The sequence below is a fragment of the Lissotriton vulgaris genome, chromosome 3_1 (genome assembly GCF_964263255.1).
Source record: "Lissotriton vulgaris chromosome 3_1, aLisVul1.2, whole genome shotgun sequence".
Taxonomy (NCBI): Eukaryota; Metazoa; Chordata; class Amphibia; order Caudata; family Salamandridae; genus Lissotriton; species Lissotriton vulgaris.
Window position 1 is genome coordinate 47,421,450 of NC_141689.1, and position 19,398 is coordinate 47,440,847.

The following is a 19,398-nucleotide window of genomic DNA, read 5'->3' on the forward strand; positions in this document are numbered from 1 at the left end:
GAAGGGAGGGGCTGTCTTAGTGAGGATTAGGGTATGTTAGGCCCTACTGACTGTCCTTAAAAATTAGATTTTGAATGTTTTTAATTAATTAGGATATTTTCTTTTCAATAATGAAAGGCACCCGGGGTGCTTTTTTAAATGGAAAATGTTGTCATGCAAGATTAATGATACTTGTTTTCTTGTCCCTAGGATTGCTGGGTTGTGGTGTCGGTGCGTGGGTCGCCCCCCCCCCCCCCACTCCCTTTATTGTTTTTGTTTTTTACTTTCATGTTTTTATGTTAGTTTATTATTTTTGGAAGATGGAACCAGACCAGACCAGACCGGAAGGGTGGTGAATGGCCGCATCGGAGGAAGTGTCCGGATACCGAAGATGCTGGGTGGTGACCTACACTGATGACCCATATTGACATTGGACTTTTTTTTTTTTTTTTGAAAAAATATATTAAGACACTTTTTTTTTTAATTTGTGACAGATTCGCAAAAGGATTTGGTTGCCTAATTCCTTGGCCTGCATTATTCCCATGTTTTTCTTTGACATCACTACGAGCAGGCCCCACTTTAAAAAAAAAAAAAACAACAAACATGTCACCTATTATAGTTTTTCTGTTTTCTTCAAAACAGTTTTTGCCAATGAAGGACTTTTTTTTTGAATGGTGGTGCACACATGTGTTCCACAGTGTGATGTAAAATGGCTGTTTTAGGCTTGGTGTTACACCAGCTATCTTGTAGAAATGGGGTTGTTTTTTACTGTTCTTACATTTTCACCTTGATTGATCAAAGGGTGGTTACCCTAGACTTTGGATTGTCCTGGGAGGTGTGTCTTTTAGTATGATTCTGTATTGATGTTTGCCCAGACCTTGAGAACAATTTGTCATGTTTACTTCTCAGATTTCACCAAAATGTTTCCTTAAATTGACAAATGTCGGTAGGCCTCATTTAGGCCCATTGTTATTTTCATCCCACAAACAAGCCACTACACCAATAGATTTCATGTGTCATCATTAGCTTAAGTTGTCCGAAGTAGGTAGGCCCCATTTAGGCCCCTTGCTGTTTTCATTCAACACATAAGTCCCTACATCACTAGGTTTCACCAGTTATCACTAGAAGTTGAGGCACATTTAGTTTGAGGATGCTTTGGTTAGTTTCTGTTGTTATCAGATCCAATCTCAGATATGTTTCAGCATTCGAATCAAGGGTGCTTTAATTTGTTTTCAGTTGGTTGTTAGGTTTGTATTCCCTACAATTGAGTTTCAGGTGGAATTTCCTTAAGTTGTCATTCTTTTTAGAGAGTTTTTTAGTTTTTGATTTGTTGATAGATTGTGTTGATGTTTGTTTATATGGATGTTGTTGTTTATTGATGTTCGCAAGATAAGGATCTAAGGGTGGAATGTAATGGCAGAGTTTTTGGCTCTATTTAGTAGTGATATAGATCTTATTCTTGCTCACATCTAGGATAGGTATTCTTAGCCTGTGTTGGCCCTTTTAAGCCCTTTCTTCCAGACCTAGAAGAGGATAGCTGCTTAAATATGATGATAGATCCTTTATTCTTGACTTTAACCTGTCTATTGCCTATTGGCTTTGACATACTAGACACATTGGTATGGTTTATGTAGGCATTTCATCCCTTTCAGGCCTACAGGCCTAGAGCTAGAGGGACTCCATCTTGATGAAGCTGAGAGGCTTTTCAGGGTAAAGGTAATGTTTATAGTTAAGGCTGTTGTGTGCTAGAGGAAAATCCGGTTAGGACTGCTTCTTATCCGAGAAATGTGTTTTTCTCTTGGGCCCAGACGTAACAAGCAGATGGCCACTGCGGTTGCGTGGAAGCCTGGGAGCTGGCACAGGAATTCGGTAGGAGGCAGCCCTCTGGTGGAAATTTCCATGAGGGGAGAGGAATCCATATTAGTGAGCTACAGGAGAGGAGGAGTGTTCCTTCCAGCTTGTGTGCAGTTCAGCCTGGAGCTCAGAACAGCTTGGAGCTCAGAACAGCTGGGAGCTCAGTTCAGCTTGGAGCTCAATTCAGCTTGGAGAGAGAGAGAGAATGTCTGCTGGAGCTGCAGAATAGAGTGCAGTTCTTAAATGGAGAAAGAAGGCAGACGATTGCTGAAGATGAGGAGAGAGAGAGAGCAGTGCAGAGGGCATCAAAGAAGGCTGTCAGCTGGAGCAACTGAACCAGAGGCGTGGTGATGTGGTGAAGGAGGGAGAGACAGAGAGAGCCCTAATCCCACCAGAGGCAGAGAGAGCCCTAATCCCACCAGAGGCAGAGAGAGAAATCTTCCTTCTAATAGGTGAGGTAGTCTGAATTAGTTACAATTACACTTCTATTGTATGTCTAATCTTTTCCCTTTCAGTGGAGTGTTCCTGTTATGTTTAATCCTTCTCTTTCAGCGGTGTGTTAAAGTTACTGCTAGTTATAGAGACCCCATAGTTTTGTATATGTATACTTTATTATTGTTACAATAAATGACCCCATTAATTAGTGAATTAGTGTGCATGAGTTTTTTTATGATAAAGCTATCTTTGCTTCTAGCCAGTTGCTGTTGAGCCACTGATGGATCAGAAGGGAGTAAGAGCGCTTAAATCAAGAAATAACTCAATCACATAGTGTGTATCCCATACAGTGAGGGTAATCCCCTTTCCTAGTAGTATTACTGTTTGAACAGATGCTACCCCTGATCAGGTAAGTAATAGTGAGGGAGAGAGGAGACCTACAACTAAGGGACCACACCCTCCCATAATCCTGTAAACAGCGTCTTCTGTTCCAAAGCATAGGTAACCTTTTTCCTCCTAGTCAGATGTTATAGCCAGAACAGATGCTGCCCCTGATCCGGTAAGTCTGAATGAATAGGGAGAACAGGGAGCCCTTAAGCTAGGGAATTGTTGACACTAAGTAATTCGGCTATCCCATAATATTATTGTAGTAGCAGATCCTTAGTGAAGAGACATATATCTGGAGGTGTTCATAGGAATGTGGTCGTCGTTGATATACGGCGTTAGTGAGAGCGCTGGGGTGGATGACCAGCGTGTATACCCACAAGATTGTGGCTCGCGTAAGTTAGAGCGTCAGGTGGGAGACTGGCGTGTAGGTTTGCCGGATTGCGAACCGTTTGGAAAAGAGAGCATTGGGTTCTGCAGGCCCATGTGTAGACGCACCGGATTGTGTGTCATATCTGCCCTAGGGTAGACCGGTCTGGGTCGGGGTGGCCGCGAGACCAACTGATGTGAATATAAGTGTGGTGTAGGGTATGGATATCCCTAGTAATCAGTGAGTATTCTTAGTATCCCTATAGATTTAGTGGTGTTTTTAATAATATGAGCTTGTATATTGCGAGTTCCCCATCCTCAGGTAGGTACCCAGGTGCCTGGATAGTTGGTCCTGAGGAGGGATGTGATTACGTTCTGGCTGGGTTGGAGGGGCCCCTAGGGGCTGATCCCATCTAATCAGAAAATCCAGCCATAACAATTTGCTGCTGTGACTCATTCATGGCCTGGGCTGCGCTCTCTGCTAAGGACAAAGGCTGCAGCTATACAACAGTATCTGCTGCTGTGACTCATTCATGACCTGGGCTGGGTGATCTGCTAGGGACCCAGGGGGCAGCAGTACAACTGTATCTGCTGCGTGACTCGTTCATCACATGGGCTGGGCACTCTGCTAGGGACCCAGGGGGCAGTGGTACAACTGTATGTGCTACTGTGAATCATTCATGACCTGGGCTGGGCTCTCAGCTAGGGAATCAGAGGGCAGTGATGCAACTGTATCTGCTGCTGTGACTCATTCATGGCCCGGGCTGGGCTCTCTGCTAGGGACCCAGGGGGCAGTGGTGCAACTGTATGTGCTACTGTGACTCATTCATGACCTGGGCTGGGCTCTCTGCTAGGGACCCAGGAGCCATCGATGCAACTGTATGTGCTACTGTGACTCATTCATGACCTGGGCTGGGTGCTCTGCTAGGGACCCAGGGGGCAGTGATGCAACTGTATCTGCTGCTGTGACTCATTCTTGACCTGGGCTGGGCTCTCTGATAGGGAGCCAGGAGGTCAGCGATGCAACTGTATCTGCTGCTGTGACTCATTCATGGACTCCGCCAGCTCCCTCCTGGGGACTCAGGGGCAGCGATACAATGGTATCAGCTGCTGTGACTCATTCATGACTTGGGCTGGGCTCTCTGCTAGGGACCCAGGAGCCAGCGATGCAACTGTATGTGCTACTGTGACTCATTCATGACCTGGGCTGGGCTCTCTGCTAGGGACCCAGGAGCCAGCGATGCAACTGTATGTACAACTGTGACTCAATATTGACCTGGGATGGGCTCTCTGCTAGGGACCCAGGGGGCAGTGATGCAACTGTATCTGCTGCTGTGACTCATTCATGGCCCGGGCTGGGCTCTCTACTGAGGACAAAGTGCAGCAGCTATACAACTGTATCTGCGGCTGTGACTCATTCATGGTCTCAGGCAGCTTCCTACTAGGGACTCAGGGGGCTGCGATACAATGGTATCAGCTGCTGTGACTCATTCATGACCTCGGCTGGCCTCTCTGCTAGGGACCCTGGAGCTAGCGATGCAACTGTATCTGCTGCTGTTACTCGTTCATGACCTGGGCTGGGTGCTCTGCTAGGGACCCAGGGGGCAGCGCTGCAGCTGTATCTGCTGCTGTGACTCATTCATGGCCCGGGCTGGGCTCTCTGCTAAGGACAAAGGCTGCAGCTATACAACTGTATGTGCTGCTGTGACTCGTTCATGACCTGGGCTGGGTGCTCTGCTAGGGACACAGGCGGCAATGATGCAACTGTATCTGCTGCTGTGACTCATTCATGGCCCGGGCTGGGCTCTCTGCTAAGGACCAAGGCTGCAGCTATACATTTGTATCTGCTGCTGTGACTCGTTGATGACCAGGGTTGGGTGCTCTGCTAGGGACCCAGGGGGCAGCAGTGCAACTGTATCTGCTGCTGTGATTCGTTCATCACCTGGGCTGGGCACTCTGCTAGGGACCCAGGGGGCAGCGGTACTACTGTATCAGCTGCTGTGACTCATTCATGACCTGGGCTGGGCTCTCTGCTAGGGAGCCAGGAGGTCAGCGATGCAACTGTATCTGCTGCTGTGACTTTTTCATGGTCTCCGCCAGCTCCCTCCTAGGGACCAAGGAGCCAGCAATGCAACTGTATCTGCTGCTCTGACTCATTCATGGCCCGGGCTGGGCTCTCTGCTAGGGACCCAGGAGCCAGCGATGCAACTGAATGTGCTATTGTGAATCATTCATGACCTGGGCTGGGCTCTCTGCTGGGGACCCAGAGGGCAGGGGTGCAACTGTATCTGCTGCTGTGACTCATTCATGGCCCAGGCTGGGCTCTCTGCTAAGGACAAAGGCTGCAGCTATACATTTGTATCTGCTGCTGTGACTCGTTGATGACCAGGGTTGGGTGCTCTGCTAGCGACCCAGGAGCCAGCGATGCAACTGTATGTGCTACTGTGACTCATTCATGACCTGGGCTGGGCTCTCCGCTAGGGACCCAGGAGCCAGCGATGTAACTGTATCTGCTGCTGTGACTCATTCATGGTCTCCGCCAGCTTCCTCCTAGGGACTCAGGGGGCAGCGATACTACTGTATCAGCTGCTGTGACTGATTCATGACCTGGGCTGGCCTCTCTGCTAGGTATCCAGGGGGCAGTGATGCAACTGTATCTGCTGCTGTGACTCATTCATGACCTGGGCTGGCCTCTCTGCTAGGTATCCAGGGGGCAGTGATGCAACTGTATCCGCAGCTGTGACTCATTAATGGCCTGGGCTGGGCTCTCTGCTAGGGACCCAGGGGGCAGCGGTGCAACTGTATCTGCTGCTGTGACTCATTCTTGACCTGAGCTGGGTTCTCTGCTAGAGACCCAGGGGGCAACGATGCAGCTGTATCTGCTGATGTGCCTCATTCATGGCCTAGGCTCTCTGCTAGGGACTCATGGGGCAGCGATACAAACAGTACTTACAGTAACTGGAAATTGGGAGCGTTGAAGTACTCCGAGAATTCTATGTGTGCCATTAACTTTCAAGAGTTTCAAGTCAGACATGTACTCTAACATGGAGAAGGAAACCTAAAAGAGTAGATTTATGACTTTTTTAAACTTGGCTTTGTGAATCAGTATCTGTAGGTTCACGTATTCTTTATTGTGTTGCTGATCCACAACCTTCTGCAAATGTACTTCTTTTTGTGTTTGACTTCTGCATCATGCTCACACTGCAGTAATGCGGGCTGCAGACTGCCTGTCTCTGACCCCAGTGAAATGAGGAAGTTGCTGCAGATCACGGATTGTGTGAGGAAGGGTTTGGGCTAAGACCGAAGCATAGTTCTTTCAATGGACTGAATGCAGCTCATTATGTAAGTGGGTAGAAACTAACATTAGGATTGCTTTACCGTAAAATATTATTGGGCCCCCAAGGATCCTATTATAATTTTCTGATGAATCTACTGAGGACTAATTCAAAGGTCTGAAACACACATATTTAGAGGCAAACAGATAGTTAAAAGAGTGCTATTCAATTTTTAAAATTCAGAAATGTTAAAATGGTATTGATTTCAGGCAGAGTCCAGTGGCAGAAACAAAATGTGTAAAGAGAAGAGGTGTAGTCCTTGCTGGATGCAGAATAAAAGGACTTGAAGACTTACCCTAAGGAGCCATCTGACCAGGTCCATTTATTATTGACTTTTTTCAGACCAATCCAATATTCCTCTGACATCCCTTTTATGTAATCCTAAAATATAGATACAGAAGACATTATGTACTGAATGAGTATGTTCATTGTCTGGTGCAGGGATGTTCAACACAAATGTACAGGATACAGATCTGTGACAAACTCTCTAGCTTTATTTACTTTTTATTTCATAGGTCTATGACTTAATATACTATATTTGTTTGTTGTTGGATAACTGCTGATTCTTAAATATTGCATGCTTTACAGGCTCAGAATAATGATTATCCATGTCTATAAGTCACTATTTATACATATGAAAAGGGCATTTCTCTCCTATTTATGAGTCTGAGAGCAACATATCAATGGTTTGAGTATCCAGCTGGTTAGATACCCTCAGTGGACATGGAGGCGAGGCCTGATCTTTAAAGGGGAGGTTATACTCTCTTTTGAGAATCGCATGGTCCCCACAATGTTTTCACTGGCTAGAGACATTTGTTTTAAAAACACCTATTTCTTTAAGGAATATGTGCTGCTTTAAAATAATCTTCTCATCAAGTACAACCGGAACAGGTAAGAATGGTGGGACGGGATAAGTAAAATTAAATAAAAAATTAAATAAAACCACTTGATTTGCGCTTGCCGCATCGACGACCCTGCAACGTGGCCAGCGTAAGGTAAGTATTTTTTTCTCATTTAATTTGACCTATCCTGTCGTCTGTCGACTTCCTCCCACCCCACCACCCCGCTGTTCTTACCTGTACTGGCCACGCCTGCTTCACAGGCCTGAATTGCAAGCACTGGGATGAAGGTCTCCTGTGATTTGCAAGTCTCCAGTTCCCTTCATATACATTGACAGAAGAGTTCAAATGTTTTTGCTCCATATTTATAAGGTATGAAGTTTTGCAACTTCCTGTGAATAACCATGTGATCAATGGTGGTGACCACTTATTCCAATCGATTGAGCTTATTTTGTGCAATATCTATTTTGTGATCCAACTGATTAGTACTCCGGTCACATTGCAAAAGGAAAACCAGCTCACAAACTTGCCAGTGTGTATGCAGCTCACACTGATGTGCAAACTGTATATATGTTATTTTACATTTAACCTTGTTTTTTCCTAATATGCTTTGTGGAATGAACAGAGTAAGGTGTATGTGAAAGCATTCATTAATTAGAGCCCTTATAAATCACTGCTACTGCAGCCTCACGTGCAGTTATTACTTTGTTCTTTACTAAAGGTTAGGTCCAGTGCAATTACTGCATGTTTTATGTGTTAATTTAGTTCCATCTCATTAAGGCAGACTTGTTCCTCTGCAACTGTGAGAGGGATCCCCAGTAAATATTGAAAGATGTCACAAGTTGTGCCTGCAGTGTGGTGAGTATGTGTATGGGAAGAGTTAGGACGTGTAATCTATATGCAAGGACCTGGGTGAAGTATGAGAAGGTCATAATCATGCTCTGATTGTGGAGCAGTAAACGAAGGGCCCAATTCACAAACGTAAAGTTAGAGCAAATGTCTAACTTAGACCAAAAGTCTAATTGTACTACTTTTCAGGTACTCACAAACGTAAAGTTAGACCACAAGTCCAACTTTACTTGAAGTAACTTACCTTTGTGAATTACCGAAAAGTAGTAAAGTTAGACTTTTGGTCTAAGTTAGACTTTTGCTCTAACTTTACCTTTATGAATCGGGTCCAAAACATATCATATAGGTTTTTAGGTAAGACGGATCACGCTTGAAGCACATTGCGTTTATGGACAATTGACAGTGCTCTCAGGTCCGTGCAGCTCACATTGACAGAGATATGTTATGTGCATAGGAACAGCCGGATTTGTATGGCCGTACAATAGGAAAGCTGCTCATTAATTGGTCTATTCTGGCTGAGGATTGCTAAAACAAGGAATTAAAGTCTAGAGATGGATAATCAAGTGAAGGCTATATGTGAGGAGATATGTCTGTCATCTTCTTGGAGGACTGTGGATGAAATACCTTGTAGAGCATTGCTGGTGAGACAGTGGTCCTAGGGAAATCAATCTTTGATACACTAAGCTAATGGAGATGTCTTAGGGCCAGATGTAGGTGGCTCAATACCAGTCGGTAACGGCCGAAATTCTGTAATTTCGGCTATTACCGACCGGTATTGGGCATTCGGGATGTAGGGGACCAAAAAGTAGCCGAATCTGTAAATATACCGAATCGGTAAAGTTACCGAATCGGTAAATTTACTGAAACAGTAAATTTACAGAATCAGTAAAGTTGCCGCATCAGTAAAGTTACCGATTCGGTAAATAAGAAATGGTAAAAATGAATTTCGAGATGTAGGTCCCTTTTTAAATACCGAATTTGCAGGAAATTCGGTATTTAAGAGTCGGTATTTACCATGGATTGAAATCAGGTGGTAACCAGGTGCAGGCCATAAAAAAGGCCCCAAAATGCACCACTTTTACCAGAATGGCGGCATTCTATGTCATTGCGAGGCGGCTATGGCCCAGGCAGAAGGAGAGAGGGTCTGGAGGAGGGAGGAGCAGGTGTATAGGCAGAGGATCACACTTTTCCAGCTAACTGATCGTGAGATCCTACAGAGGTACAGGCTGGCCCCACAAACAATCCTGGACCTCATCAGGGACCTCCACCCACTATTGGACCATCCTACCCCAAGGGCGCACGCCATCCTACCCCATGTGCAGGTGCTGTGCAGCCTACACCTGCTTGCATCTGGAAGTTACCAGAGTGTGGTTGCTGTGGCAGGTGGGGTGTGCCAGAGCTGTCTGTCCCGTTTCTTTCAAAAACTGCTTGATACCATGTTGCAGAGAATGCATCACTACATTAGCTTCCTTGCAAGGCATGCAGAACCGCTAAGGACAAAGACAGACTTCTATCAGATGGTGCAGTTCCCTAACATGATTGGCTGCATTGATGGTACCCACATACCAATAAGCCCACCTGCTGCCACAGAGTACATTTATCGGAAACGTAAATCCACCCACACCATAAATGTACAGGTGATCTGTGATGCAAAGTACGTGATCACTGACATAGTAGCCAAATTCCCAGGGAGTACCCACGACTCCTACATCTTCCAAAACAGTGGGATCTACGCACGCCTGACTGCTGGGGAATTTGGCGAAGGATACTTGCTGGGTGACACACTGTGTGAAATTCACTTGATTTGTATTTCAGGTGGATGTGTGTGTGTGTGTGCATGTGATAAATGTTTATTTCTTCTTACTATTAGGGGACAGTGCATATGCCCTCCGGTCCTTCATCCTCACACCCTGCCTCAATCCAACCACAGCAAGTCAGAGGAGATACAACAGGGTGGACAAGACAACTAGAAACATTGTGGAGCGCACCTTTGGCATGTGGAAGAGCAGGTTTCGCTGCCTCCATAAAAGTGGAGGGGCCCGCCAGTACACATCAATCACCTGCTGCAAAATGATTGTAGCCTGTGCAATGCTGCACAACCTGGCAGTCAAGAACGGCACAGAAGTGGAAATCTCGGATTATGAGGACCATGACAACGAGGAAGCAGTGCTTGAACCACACACTTCTGGAGTTGCAACACCTACTGATGGCAGACACAGACGGGAAGAGGTCAGACGCAACTTCTTTTAAGTAAGTAAGGAGACAGAGACAGGCGTAGTATGCAACAAAACTAGTTTAGTTTTGTACTGACGTAGGTTTTTAAAGCACAAATGTGCAACAAAGAGTATTTAACTGCAATGATGTCAGTCGTGGTGAACGTCACCATGAACTGTGAAAGTTATTTCCTTGCTCGCTTCCCAGTTACACTTGTAGGTTGTTCAATCTGCTCACTGTCTTGCTGGCCTGTGGCCTCAGTACGGCGCCTGCTCCTCCTAGTTTCAGGGACAAGGGAGCTTCCAATGCTGCTCCTGCTTTTGCTCTCCTCACTTACAGGCACATCCAGAGCATCTGTGTGTGCTGTTTTGGCATTCAACAGCGCCTCAAGAGCACTGGTCATCCTGTCCATGCCCCTAGTGACCTCATTGGTGTTTTGGGTCATGGCCTCCTGCATGCTGCTGCTTCTCCTGCATAACAGGGATGTGGCAGTGGCCAGGCGGTTGATGTCTTTACTTTGGACATGTGCACGCTGCCTATCCTTGTGCCTCGCAGCAAAATCATTGTCTAGTTTGGTGCATAGAAGCTGCACCGAGTTGTTAATTCCACGCATCCCTGCTGCCATCTCTTTGTTGACCTGTACCAGCTCACTGATGCCCTTTCCTATTTCTCCAATGTTATGATTCAGGGACCTCATCTGTCGTTGGCATGCCTGGATGGCTTTTCCCTGCATCCTTTGTATCCTCACCATGCTCCCCTCCAGACCAAGGAACACACTTGGACCCTCAACTGGTGCATCTGCTGGCCTTTCTTGAACTCTGCAGCGTCTTGCAGCACTATGGCCCATCCCTGCACTGGAGTGTGTTGTACCAGAGATAACTCCCACAGGCAAGTTGTGTGGTCCGTCACCCTTCATGTCAGCTGCTACGGACTCTAATTCGGGAGTGGAGCCACGACATGCCTCCTGCCTGGTTGTGATGGAGGTATCACATCATGGTGTGATGCTGGCATTTCTGGTGATGACAGCAGGAGAGGGGACTGAGATCTGCTAGGGGACGCCAGCAACTCTTGGGCCATTTCTGTGTCTTGGGCAGGTGGATGGCTACTTGATGCAGCTTTGTCCTGTGGTACGTTGGGGGTACTTTGTCCTGCATCCTGACTCTCCACCCTCTCAGGTGGTGTACCTTCAGCCTAATGCGAATGCCTGCAAGACGTTTCACCTGTGGACATATGAGCGTACATTAGCTAAGCGCTACTGTCTCACAGTCACTACAATTAAATAATTATCACATTGGCCATGTACTGTATGGAGTAATTTCATGGACTAGTTGATTGGTGTGCTGTATGACATGTCCTTACATTTCCTGTCTACATATCGCATCATGCATTGGCCCTGTATATTGCTAGCAGTACTGGACTTAGGTTCACTTGCCCACTAAGGGTACAGGTGAGGGTGTTGGTATTGGGGGGAATGCAGTGCATTTGTCTTACCTTTTTTGCTTGCAGCTCTGGCTGAGCTGTCTACTTCTCCCAGTCCGCAGACGCTGTCTGGTTCTATGGTTGAGGCCACCATCTCCTCCAGGTCAGTCAGGGGGAGTGCTGGGTTCTTGCCTCCGCCAGTTTTTGTTGCCTGCTTGTGATGTTCTGCCATTTTCTTTTGGGTTTGGCTCCTCAGGTCATAAAATCGTTTTTAAGGTCCTCTGTGCCCCTGGTGGTCACCCCAACTGCATTTACTTTCTCCATGATGTCCAGCCAGATTTTTCTTTTGGCTGATTCAGCCACAGTTAGGAACTGCCTGCCAAACAATTTGTGGTGCACCTTTACCACCTCCTCCACAAGGACCTGCAGCTCCATGCTGCTGAATTTCAGTTTCCTCCTCCTCTCAGGCTGCTCTTTTTCTTGGCTGCTTGACATTTTTCACTTTTAAAAGTGCGGAAAACCCTTTCTGCTGCTCCTGCACTCAGCTCAGCTCCAATTGCCTTTCCAGAACCTTCTAATTAGTTGCAGCTGCCTGTGTAGCCACTTCCTGGTAGGGAGGACAAGGGTGGTAGCACCTGATTGGCTGCCTACTAGAGTTTCACTTTTGTTTATTTACCGATTCGGTATTTACCGATTCGGTATTTACCGAATCGGTATTTCCTATTAATTCCTATGGGCCAAAAGGCCCATAGGAACGAATGGGGAATACCGATTCGGTAAATACCGATTCGGTGAATACCGATTCAGTAAGTTCCGATTGTCCGATACCGAATTTTACCGATTCAGTATTTTTTACCGATTTTTTACCAACATTCCATTTTCCGATTCTAAAATACCGAATCTGTAAAATTCGGTATTTTAGAATCTGTAAAATCGACTTACCTACATCTGGCCCTTAGTGCTTTAAAGAAAGGATTGAAGGGTCGAAGGGCAGTTCAAAGCTTTACTGGATAACAGAAGCTCAGCTGCCATCCTACTACTGGATCTAAGTGCGGCATTCAACACAGTGGATCACAAGATCTTAAGAGGAAGACTTTGCGAGGTGGAATTCAGGGCAAATCATTAGATTGGCTCACCTCGAATCTGGAATACGGATCCTACCAAGTCATTGATAAAGACTGCCTCTCTGACAGCTTTCCAACAATGCGTGGTGTCACTCAGGGATTGTCTCTTATCCCCAAGTTGTTCAATATATCTGTGCGCCAGTTTACCACCTTAGTGCAGGACTTTAACCTATCAGTGGTCTCTTCTGTGGATGACACCAAACTGGTTGTTTCTCTTCCAGAAGGAAATAAACATTTGGCACCCTGTTTGGATAAACTGCGCCGCTGGATGCCAAGCTGCCGCCTAAAGCTGAATGGTGACAAGACGGAATTAAGGATCCTTGGAAACCAGGGCATACACAGACCTCTGATGAGCTGGACTGTTGACTTGGTGTCCCCACCTTGTTCCCAAACCGGTGATAAGAAATTTGTGAATCTGGTTGGACAATTTGCTAGAAATAGACAACCAAGCAAATAAACTGTCTTGCAACTGTTTCTCTTTACTCCGAATGCTCAGGAAGATGCTGGTATTGATCCCAGTTACCACTAAGGAATACGGTCATTCAATCCCTCATAATTTCCCATCTGGATTATGGCAACTCACTTTATGTGGACGCACCTAAATACATAATAAAGAGACTTCAGACTGTGCAAAATGCAGAAGCAAGGCTCCTTTTAAAGGTCCCTAGTTATGCCTCTGCAAGAGAACCCCTCAAACAGCTGCATTGGGTATACACCCGTTACAACGCATCTTTTACTCCGCACTACCATTACAACGCGACTTTTACAACGCATACCATTACAACGCATTGCGCTGGGGGGCGCTCTAGGATAGGGAATAAGTATAATTTACTATCCAACACCTTCCCTAGGGTCCACGGGGACTGGAGTTAGAATAGTAAATTATACTTACCACTATCCAGCACCTCAAAGCGCTATGCGTTGTAATGGTATGCGTTGTAATGGTCGCGTTGTAACGGTAGGTAGTTGTAATAGTATGCGTTGTAACGTCATACATCCGCTGCATTGGCTCCCAATTGAGGCAATGATTAAGTTTAAATCCCTCTGTATTACTCATAGGGCTATAAATAACAAGGGCCCAGTAAAGCTCAGAGAGTTGGTAACCACTTATGTTCCAACTAGACACCTGAGATCCTCACATCTTTATTTCCTCAGTACAAACAGGGTAAAAAGGATGAGATCGGTAGGAAGATTGTTTGCACATGTAGTACCGAAGTTGTGGAACGATTTTTTACCCAGTCTCGGAGCACTGTAAAATGAACTTTCCTTCAGGAAGAAACTTAAGACATGGCTGTTTCCCCGTTAATGTACCAGAGGCCCTACTCTCAGCATAGCACTCACCAGCACGGGGAAGCCTTCGGTTAGCCGTGCACTTTACAATACATATTCTTGATCCTATTGGGTCTACAATAAAGCTTTTCTAAAACATAAATAGAAAATGTATTTTGGCAAAATCTAGATAGGAGGGCACCAGTGCAATGATAACATGTACCAAGTGTGGGAATTTAAGAAAGTGGAAAGTATGCCTCAGTAGTCTTAAATCAAAGAAGAATGAGTTGATACAGAATAGAGAGGTTTGGGGATTTTGTAAGCATTCAAAGTGGCTACAAGGGTCTTTACTGAAGTTGATGCTGTTTGGTGACTAAGGTTACTGTACTCTGCAAGCTATAATAAATGTAGGCCCCATCAAATGCTGAAAATCTACAAGTAATTGGGGGGTGATTTATGATTAACAGTTCATTCACCGCAACATGGCAGACACTGAACCGTCATGATCCGTGTAAGGACCACCAGGAACCATCAGTATAGTTCTAGCAGGACAGATCAAAACAAATAATCGACTAAGGAGGCCTCTTTTCTAGCAGATAGAAGTACTGGTGGAGTCTATAGGAAATTAGATCACGGAGGGTAGTGTGATGATGTGAAAGAGGTCAGGAAGTGTTATGGGCAATGTTCAAAAGGGAGTATACAAACCAAAATAATTCCATGTCTGTTCTAATGTCTCATAGATGAAGGAGAATGGCGGGGTGCTGAACCAAGTCAAAAGCTACTATTAGACTCGTATTAAGATTTAAATTAAAAAAGTGAAGGTGGGATGCTTGCATCTTGAAAGTAGAAATTTGTATTTGTATTTTATATGCTGAAGCTTCTCAAAAAAATACTCATGTTCATTCCGTTTGACTCACAGAAGACTTAAATGTTGTCCCTCATCGCTTTCAAAACAGACTACAGCAATGCCCTTCATCTAGGCAACTCCAAATACATAATAACAAAATTCCAGTCATTACAGAATGCTGCAGCAAGAATCCCAAGTTCAAACCAGTTTCTCTCTTATTGTGTGGCCTTCACTGGTTGCCAATGGAGAAGAGGATCTCCTTCAAGGCTCTGTGCCTAATGCATAAGGCTCTTCACAGGACTAGCCTATCTGAGAACTGTTTTAACTGTGGTGAACAGGGCTTTAGGACATCTGTTAGCTGCCAGAAGTTTCTCGTAGAAGTAGGTCGCCTTTTCTTTAAGGATTACTTTCGTGTTTCATAGCTGCTTCTGACCTTTTAAGGCTTCAGTGAACCATGGTTCAGAAGGAGTTCTCCTGGATTGTAGACAAGTTTTTGGGGGCGCTAGTGATGTTAGAGCCAAGTCAAGCCAGGAGCAATATTGCTCAGGGTCCAATTGGTTTTTTAAAGTGGTGGTTAGAGATCTTGCCTTTACTTTGTTCCAGGGGCAACTAACATAATATTCACTGGGGATTTTAAAATTGTTTTTTTGTGGGCGAATTATTTCAAATAGGATAGCTTTATAATCTGACCAGATTAAAAGTGTCACTTTAGTCCAATTAAGCATGGGGGTGTCTTAGAAGATGCCGTCTAGGCAGTGCCCAGCATTATATGTTGGACTCTTAAAGATTAGGCGCATCCTTGCTCTGTCTATAGGATCTAGAAGTGTTTTAGAATCGGTATCATCAGATTTTTCGAAATGGAAATAATAGTCGCCCAACATGGTAAAGTTAGGGTGATCAGTTTTATGGGCAACAGGGGTCCCAGCTTATCTAGGAACGTTACCTTGGATTTCGGTGGGCGATAGAGTAGGATTCCATTAAAAGAGCATTGACGAAACAGTTCCTTTTAAAAATCAAATGCTTCACAGTCTTCACTATCCTTATTTATTTTGGTACAAGACTTGAAACTGGACTTGAGGATGAGGGCAATGCCCCCCTTTCTTCCCTTTCCTGTCCTTTCTGTGAATGTTATACCCCACAGATAGTGCCAGTGAAGGATTTAGGTCAGAGGAGGCCTCAGCCCAGGGCTCGGTGACAAAAGCAATATCAATATGATTGGCCTCCACATATTCTCGAAATTCAAGTGCGTTTTTGATCAATGATAACCTGGCATTGTACCTTTTGTTTAATGTTAATTTGGTTACTAGGTGCAGTGTATAATGCTCTCAGGACGCATTTTGTACATTCTGTCCCCCCCCCTGGATTTTATGTAGCTCAAAATGCGGTCCTGAGCAACTCTTACCCGCCCCTTGAAGATTGATGAGTTCATCACAACTGTATCGTAGGTTGGGCTGCAGTGTAGGGATATCTGCAGACTATTAGTTTACAACACCAAGCACTTTATCCTGGAATCACTCGATTTGATCTACGGTACTAGTCTTCTTTTAGATCACCAACCCACTTCTATACTTTTAACTTGTTTTATTGTAAATTTTAATGAGACTCATGTTAATTAATGCATTCATTCCAGTACATTTTCTGAGATTCATGTTAAATAATGCCTTGATATAATCATCCTTGTACATCGTGTATATTGGTGGATGTGCCACCCTTTTATGATTTAAACTAAATCAAATAAAAGTAATTTATCTCTCTCTCCCTGGTCTAAAACCGGCAGCATGGCTGGCGCTGAGTGCATTCCGAGCACTGACGGGCGCAGACGGGCTTGCCTAGGCGCGCTTCATTTATAGTTCTGCATAGAGATGTTTGGAGTGTCTACAGTAATACCTATTGCATGGCAATAGTTGAACAGAGTTGGCTAACTGTTGGATTAAGGGTCACTTAGGGTTGCGAAACTTTACAAGTTGTGTTTTTATCACTTTCCAGCAGAATAGGTGGTGATGCAATTTCCTTATCTGGGTTCCAAACCTAGTAATTTAACGAGACAAAGAGGGCTCCTAGTCTGGCTGAGCAGAAAGAAGGCATTTCGATTCATCAGAGTGTTTTAGCACTGAGTCTGCCTTCCAATCAGGGGGTCTGAAATGATTCATTAGAGTGTTTCTGTCTTAAACACATTCTGATGAGAAACTGTAAGCCAGACGAAATGCAATAGGGCTGGTGTTATATGGTCTCGGGATGTAAGATACAAAATGGTCCTTGTTGCTGTTACTGGGGTGCTAATGGGGTGCAAGGCTATCTACACAGCTGAGTTTGTGTGGGGTTGTCTCATTTTTTAAGATGCAAGACAATACTTGCTGCTGCTATTTGTGTGATGTGGCCTCAGGGTTTATTTGTAAGAGCCTCCTTGCTACTTAGTCAAGTCAAGTCAAGTCAAAAAATGTTATATAGCGCGCTACATACCCAGAGGGTCTCAAGGCGCTTGAAGAGGGGTGGGGAATTACTGGTCAAATATCCACGTTTTAAGTTGCTTTCTGAATGCTAGGTGGTTCTGAGTAAGGCGAAGGGGAGTGGGAAGTGAGTTCCATGTTTTAGCTGCCAGGTAGGAAAAGGATCTGCCTCCCATGGTGGTTTTGTTGATGCGAGGTACAGTAGCAAGGGCTTGGTTGGATGATCGTAGCTGGCGGGAGGGGGTGTAGAAGGACAGTCGTGTGTTGAGGCATTCTGGTCCGATTTCGTAGAGTGCTTTGTGTGCGTGGGTTAGGAGCCGGAAAGTGATCCTCTTATTGACAGGGAGCGAGTGGAGGTTTTTCAGGTGACCAGGGATATGTTCTTTGCGCGGGATGTCTAATATGAGCCTGGCTGAAGCGTTCTGGATTCGTTGGAGTTTTTTCTGGAGTTTAGCGGTAGTACCGGCGTAGAGGGTGTTTCCGTAGTCCAGTCGGCTCGTGACCAGAGCGTGGGTGACCGTTTTCCTAGTTTCGATGGGGATCCAACGAAATGTTTTTTTGAGCATGCGAAGAATGTTGAAGCAGGATGAAGAGACGGCGTTGACTTGTCTATTCATTGAAAGTGAGGAATCCAGGATGACGCCAAGGTTCCGTGCGAGGTCCGTCGGGATGGGTGCTTTTCCAAGGGCTTCTGGCCACCAAGAGTCGTCCCAGGCAGAGGGGGAGGTACCTAAGATAAGGACTTCTGTTTTATCTGAGTTCAGTTTCAGACGGGTGTGTTTCATCCATTCGGCTACTTCTTTCATTCCTTCGTGTAGGTTAGTTTTGGCGGTGCTAGGGTCATTGGTGAGTGAAAGGATCAGTTGAGTGTCATCCGCGTAGGAGATGATGTTGAGGTTGTGTTGGAGTGCGATGGCCGCGAGGGGGCTCATGTATACGTTGAAGAGGGTGGGACTGAGTGAGGATCCTTGGGGTACGCCGCAGATGACTTCAGTGGCCTCTGAGATGAATGGTGGGAGGCGGACTCTCTGGGTTCTTCCGGTGAGGATGCTTTTCCTTGTATTCCGATGTTTCTGAGGCGCTGTAGAAGGGTGCTATGGCAGACTGTGTCGAAGGCTGCGGAGAGGTCAAGGAGGATGAGGGCGACTGTGTCTCCATTGTCCAGGAGAGTTCGAATGTCGTCTGTTGCTGCGATGAGGGCGGTTTCAGTGCTGTGCTTGGCTCGGAAGCCGGATTGTGAGGAGTCGAGGGATTTGTTTGTTTCAAGGAAGGCGGCGAGCTGGTTGTTGACCGCTTTCTCGATGACTTTGGCCGGGAATGGAAGGAGCGAGATGGGGCGGTAGTTTTTGAGTTCGGTGGGGTCAGCTGTGGGTTTCTTCAGGAGGGCGCTGAGTTCTGCATGTTTCCAGCTTTCCGGGAAAGTTGCGGAGTCGAGGGAGCAGTTGATGACGTCTCGGAGGTGCGGTGCTATGATGGAGTCTGCTTTGTTAAAGATGTGGTGCGGGCATGGGTCTGTGGGGGATCCTGAGTGGATAGAGTTCATCAGACGGATGGTGTCCTCAGTGGAGATTGGTTTCCAATCATTGAGGGTGTTTAAGGGAGGTGGGGGTCCTGCAAGGGGTTGGGTGGGTTGGTTTTCGGATTGGTTGTCGAAGCTGTTGTGGATGTCTGCGGTTTTGTTGTGGAAGAATGAGGCTAGGGAGTCGCAGAGGGCTTGGGAGGGGGTGATGTCGTTGGAGTTGGCCGTGGGATTGGTAAATTCCTTGACGATATTGAATAGTTCTTTGCTGTTGTGGGCGTTGTTATCTAGTCGGTCCTTGCAAGCGGCTTTCTTGGCATTTCGGATCAGTTGGTGGTGTAAGCGGGTGGCGTTTTTGAAGGCTTCCTTGGTGCTGGTGGTTGGATCTGTTTTCCAGGCCTTCTCAAGGGAGCGGCAGAGTTTCTTGGATTTCTTAAGATCATCGTTGAACCAGGAGGCCTTCTTGCTGCCGAGTTTGTTTTGTCGTTTTTTCAGTGGTGCTAGGATGTCGGCGC

At 45.8% G+C, this 19,398-nt stretch overlaps 1 protein-coding gene across 1 annotated transcript in view; it reads right to left on the reverse strand.

Annotated features, from left to right (window-relative positions):
- The window catches only part of LOC147725915 (uncharacterized), a 276,388-nt gene that overhangs the window by 10,345 nt on the left and 246,645 nt on the right, over positions 1–19,398 (reverse strand). The window contains exon 8 of the mRNA XM_086962832.1: positions 6,652–6,737. Coding sequence (XP_086818958.1) covers positions 6,652–6,737 — 86 coding nt within the window. The remainder of the gene's footprint in view (positions 1–6,651; positions 6,738–19,398) is intronic.